This window comes from Anticarsia gemmatalis, chromosome 1, assembly GCF_050436995.1.
Source record: "Anticarsia gemmatalis isolate Benzon Research Colony breed Stoneville strain chromosome 1, ilAntGemm2 primary, whole genome shotgun sequence".
Classification (NCBI taxonomy): Eukaryota; Metazoa; Arthropoda; class Insecta; order Lepidoptera; family Erebidae; genus Anticarsia; species Anticarsia gemmatalis.
Genome location: NC_134745.1, coordinates 9,516,660 through 9,522,139, shown reverse-complemented (window position 1 = coordinate 9,522,139; position 5,480 = coordinate 9,516,660). Strand labels below are relative to the sequence as shown.

General features: G+C 37.2%; 1 protein-coding gene across 1 annotated transcript; it reads left to right on the top strand.

Annotated features, from left to right (window-relative positions):
• The first annotated feature begins 2,766 nt into the window (after nt 1-2,766).
• On the top strand, nt 2,767-4,355 carry LOC142975725 (uncharacterized). The gene has a single exon (XM_076118787.1). It carries the CDS (start codon nt 2,862-2,864, stop codon nt 4,200-4,202), a length of 1,341 nt encoding a protein of 446 aa, XP_075974902.1. The 5' UTR covers nt 2,767-2,861; the 3' UTR covers nt 4,203-4,355.
• The last annotated feature ends 1,125 nt before the right edge of the window (nt 4,356-5,480 follow it).

The following is a 5,480-nucleotide window of genomic DNA, read 5'->3' as shown; positions in this document are numbered from 1 at the left end:
CTATTTGTTTTATTAACATTATAGACCTTTTAAGTTCTGAATAATATTTCACCGATAGTATTTCGTTTACTAGAAAACACAACGGTATAAGTATATTAAATTAATAATAAAAATAAATAAATAAACATTACGTGAAATGCACAACAATATTTTTTTGAAAGTACTAAAAAGGCATTAGAGTATACCCGCATTATTTTTCAGCTTCACTTCAGTTCATACGAAAGAACAATTCAATAAATTTTCAATAAGTACTTCATACGTTTTCCAATTTTCCATTTCCCTCCTATTACGTGTAGGCATCGCGGAGAATGAGCAGAGCTTTTATTTATTACATTACTTTCCTTCTAAGGTTGTATGAAATTATGAAACCCAATAACATAGATCGTTTAGTTCCCTTCAACTAACGATTGAAAGGAACCTTCAATCGCTCTATTGATCCCTGAGAATTTAATTACGTGAGGTACCTGACCGTAGGTAGGTATCTTATCCAAATTTAACCCTCTTTTATCAATATGAGATATTTATACCTCATCTTGTATCCTAAATTACAAAATTGACGACATTTGTAATCCAGTAAATAAATAATATATACTTAAGTGGTAAACAAGGAATATCAATAATAAGCATATAATTTAAACAAACATGCATAAAATTACGACTTTTTGCCACAGAGTAAGAACAGAATCAAGACAATAACATGTTATGATCCCTACAAACTTCCCTTGCTACTTTCACATCCAGAAAACTTGTCTAGTTGCAATGAGAATTAATTAATTGAAACAAATCAGAATTTTGTTTACTAAGTTACACAGAATTCATTTACTAAGAGTAAATATTCATAAATTAAGGGCAATAGGCTTCGTTTAACGTCATAATATGTAAAAACGTACACTCCGACAAAATCATGAACAGTTTTTGTATTTACAAGCTATTATTAAGTCTTTAATAAATATCTAATAGACCAATAAATGCCTCCACTTATTTGTTCACTATATTAGAGAACTACTGATTCCATAATGTTTCGATAAAAGTTGTAGCACATTGTTACAGCAGCGCGATTTGTTGCAGCAAACGCAATTTGTGGAAAAATGGTCTTCATGACTTTATTACTATCTATTTTCATTTATGTAAGTAATTGTTTTTCCTAGTAAAATAAACATCAACATAACCAGTATGGAGTGTGATTAACATGAATGAACGTGTTCACTACACTACTAAGGCGAATATTATACCCAGAAAACGAAATTGATGAATGTGTTTCAGAAACTTATGTGTGTTTAAAGAAATGTGTTCGCTGTACGCGTGTACATAAAGCCCAAAATCGAATATAGCTATATCGTTTAATGTTCATATTGATATGAAAATTGCTGAAGCGTTGTATGAAATAGACTGGGTGATATTAGGTGACAATAGTAATAGTTGACAGATTTCATAGAAACTTTACAATTGGTGTTACAATTTTGTTGCTATGTATTTGTTATCAGATATGTGTATAGACAACTTTCCACTTAAGATGGCCTAAATATTTTATACAAATATGTGGCACTTTCTACAAAGCCTTACACGGGAACGACACTGATTGTCGCGCTAATTGTGTAAATTGTAACTCTAGTTCGGGTCATCTGAATCGTGTCTTCAGCGTTCCACATACTAGAAGTACCGCTAACAATTATCGCAATTTTACACCAATGCATCTGGTCCACAGCATCTGTATTTGAAAATATTTAGCCATACCCATCATTGTCTAGTCAGTTGTCGAGAGGAGCACTCGCGAAGCTCAGTGATCACAAATGTACTTTTTATAAATTCAAAATGAAAGAAATAGTACTATTCCTTATTGTATTCAATTGTTTTTATATACATCATGTATATTCAACGAATCTGCCCGGGCCCTTAGTGTATGTCGTAACACCGTCATCGAAACCGCAGATCGATATGGGAAGACAAGCACCGTTCTATTATCACAACTGGATGAAAAGGATGGATACACCGAGCAGCGCTGCTTCTACGACGACGGAGAAAACGAAAACACCAGACTTGATATTTGCGGAGTTTGAATCAGGGAATAGCAACACGAAGTCAATAAGAAAACTGCTTGAGAAGGAGAAAATCGAGCCATCGACCACTACTACTACGACATCGAGACCAATATACGTTCCAGATGAAGATTCAAGTGCGGGTGAATCTAATTACGGGCTGCCGCAACCGACAACTGAACAACCAAAGAACACTGATATGACTGATTATTTTGCTTTATACAACAATTTGTATAACAGTGGTCCAGTGTACGTACCCAGTGCTCCATCACCGAGTGTTCCACCAACTATAAGTACAATCGCCACGACCACTACAACCACGACAACGACGCAGGCGCCGATAAATAACGTGGAAAATATTTGGCATATCATAGATAATGAAAAACATGATGACTACACAGGAAAATGGGAAGAAGAACCCATACATTCTGAACAGAATACAAATGATGCTACGAATGGCAATGATCATCAAAGTGACGACGACAAATCGAACGACAATAACACTGATGACGAGAATGGAATCGATGAAAACTTTGCTTTGCCTGGGTGAGTAGTAAATAAAAATATTTACATTTTAATCACTATTGATATATGATAAAACGCTATGTAATATTTAGACACCATGTAGGTCTGTAAAAAAATTGTGTGCTTTAACAAAATGTAGTAATTTGTTATGATTGTGTTTTAAGTTACACCTAGTTTCTAATACCTTATACTTTTTACAGATTTGGTACCAATCCTGGCAATGACGGTGAGAATGAATCCCGAGCGATACGCACTGAGCCCAACATTCGCTTTCCTTACATTAATTTGAAGCCGTTCAAGATGAAGAATTTTAACAACAAGAAACTGAACAATATGTTCAATTTAGACAGTTTCACCGAAATCAAAAATCCAGTTCGTGGGGAAGTTCAAGATACGGGAATGGTTCCAGCCCCACAGCCGATCGATCGTTATAATCCAGCTCAGCCGTACATACCGGAATACGGTGTTGGTGCTAAAGCGAAAAAGCCAAGTCCTGCTCCGTCTAAACCAGCACCTCCTCCCCGCCCTCCTCCATCTCGACCTGCGCCCCCACCTCCCTCTCCTCCAGTCAAAGCCGTCGCTAACTTAGTACCTCCTCCGCCGCCTCAGGCACCTAAACTAACAGCAGACGACTTTCCGACTCCAAGCACATATGATTCTTTCCCGCCCTATGACCTTGGTGGACCAGGATCCGGTCCTTCATTCTCGTTCCCACCTACAGGTGACTCGGGATCAGATTCAAGTGGTGATGATGGGCCTCCTTCAGGTCCACCGTCTGGCTACAGGTACCAGCCGCCTGCTCCGCCCTCAGATTCTGGTCCCCCAGCTCCTGCTCCACCATCATTCGTACCTACACTTCCACCGCTGAGTAAACCTTTCGCTGGATATTCTTATAACAAGCCGCCGATGGAGTCGGATGCTGATACATCGTCTATGGATATGGATGACAAACCGAATTTCCAGGGTTATCAATATAATAAGCCCGCTCCTCCGCCAGAACCGTCCCCACCTCATGATCACCCATCTCCTAGTTACGGACATCATGATGCACCACCGCCGTCTTATCACCCTGAATCAGACTATCCAGAACTCATATTCGACAAACCACACGGGGGCATGGATCACGGACATGGAGGAGATGCTATGAAAGTAAACGACATGGGTATGATGCCTCCACCCCCGCCAGCTGCCGCGGCGCCTGACGTCGGGCCTGCGCCAGACGATCATGGATTCCCTCACGATTTTCCCGGAGATTTCAAGTACGCACACGACTTCGATGAGCACGATTATCATCATTATCATCACCATCACCCGACAACAACTACCACAACTACTGAGATGCCTCGTGTCAACAGATACAGTTACTATTACCTCGGGAAAAAGCTTTATTACTTGCCGCTGTATTTCAGTGTGTATTTTGTCGTATACGTCGGTGCTCTCATTATCAAGGCCGTGTTACGTCACAAGATCACATATCCCAACAGTTTCAGGCCAAATGACAACACTGCAACGTTCTTCTCAAAGAGATCTGTTGAATCACATTTATCAAATGAGAATCTTCATGAGATTACTGGAAGAGTAACGAAAGCGATCGCTTCGGCAGCTGAAAAGTACATTAGCGAAAAGAGTAAAGAACAATAAGGAACTCCTAGCTCAATTTAATATAAGTTATTGTTTAGTTTGTATTAATTTTATCGAATTTAATCACTTATGTTGAAAACTGGACACGTTTAATACTGTATTTAATGATATTGGATGTTTGAACGTTGTTCATTATTTCAACGTTTTAGGTGTAAGTACTCTGTATAAATAAATGAATTTTATAAAAAAAAATATTTTTTATTATTACGTTTGCTCTTTTTGATGACCCGGTGTAACGAACGGTTTCAGTATGAAAACTATTGTGCTTTACTGAGAACTGAAACCTAATTTTTGAATATAAAACCTGATTCCTTTCATTCATGATAACTACACAAGTATAAAGTAATTCAGAACAATTCGAATAGCACACACATTTGAACTGTCTCGCAGAAAATATTCGATTTATCTCATAAATCTGATTGTTATATCGTAACAACAGTAGAAATCTCATCATATAAGGCTCGTAACACTAATCTGGTAGATCTATATGATTTTTGCGATCTTTAGGATAGCAAATATGCAACATCATACGAAAGCTGAATAAATCGACAACTGGAAAGTTAGTAGACGATTTAATCTTATATACAAGTTATTTATCGTTGGTCAACAAACCTTATCTTACATTTATTTGGCTACAAAATGATACTTATCAATACAATAATTTTCATAAAACTATAAAGGTACTAATTCAGAAGAATACAACCAGATTAGACTAGTTCTTTAAATGTAATAAATGCTGAAATGAATTGACTTAATTAATTAATCTATACTTATATTATAAAGCTGAAGAGTTTGTTTGTTTGAACGCGCTAATCTCATGAACTACGGGTCCGATTTGAATAATTCTGTTAGTGTTAGATAGCCCATTTATCGAGGAAGGTTATAGGCTATATATCATCACGCTACGACCAATAGGAGCAGAGTAGCAATAAAAAATGTTAAAAAGGGGAAAATTTTGACCCATTCTCTCTTATGTGCCGCAAGCGAAGTTGCGCGGGTCAGCTAGTTATAAAATAAACGAGTGTAAATGTGTAAGCTTCTTGCTTGGTTCACAGACAGTCATGACATTAGATATACATAATATGTAGGTACTTATATAGTTCCTCATCGTCTACGATAGGCCACATTACGTCGTACGAATAACGTAGTATGACGCGATCAATATTTAGAAAACCACATCTTTGTGACAGATCGTTTGATTAAAATCTTCGAATTGAAAGATTAATTTTTGACATGTTTTTCAATAGGAATGAAGTGCTATGTGCTATGTCACTATTA

Coding starts and splice junctions, on each gene's coding strand:
- LOC142975725 (XM_076118787.1), top strand. CDS start 2,862: ATGAAGAATTTTAACAACAAGAAACTGAACAATATGTTCAATTTAGAC.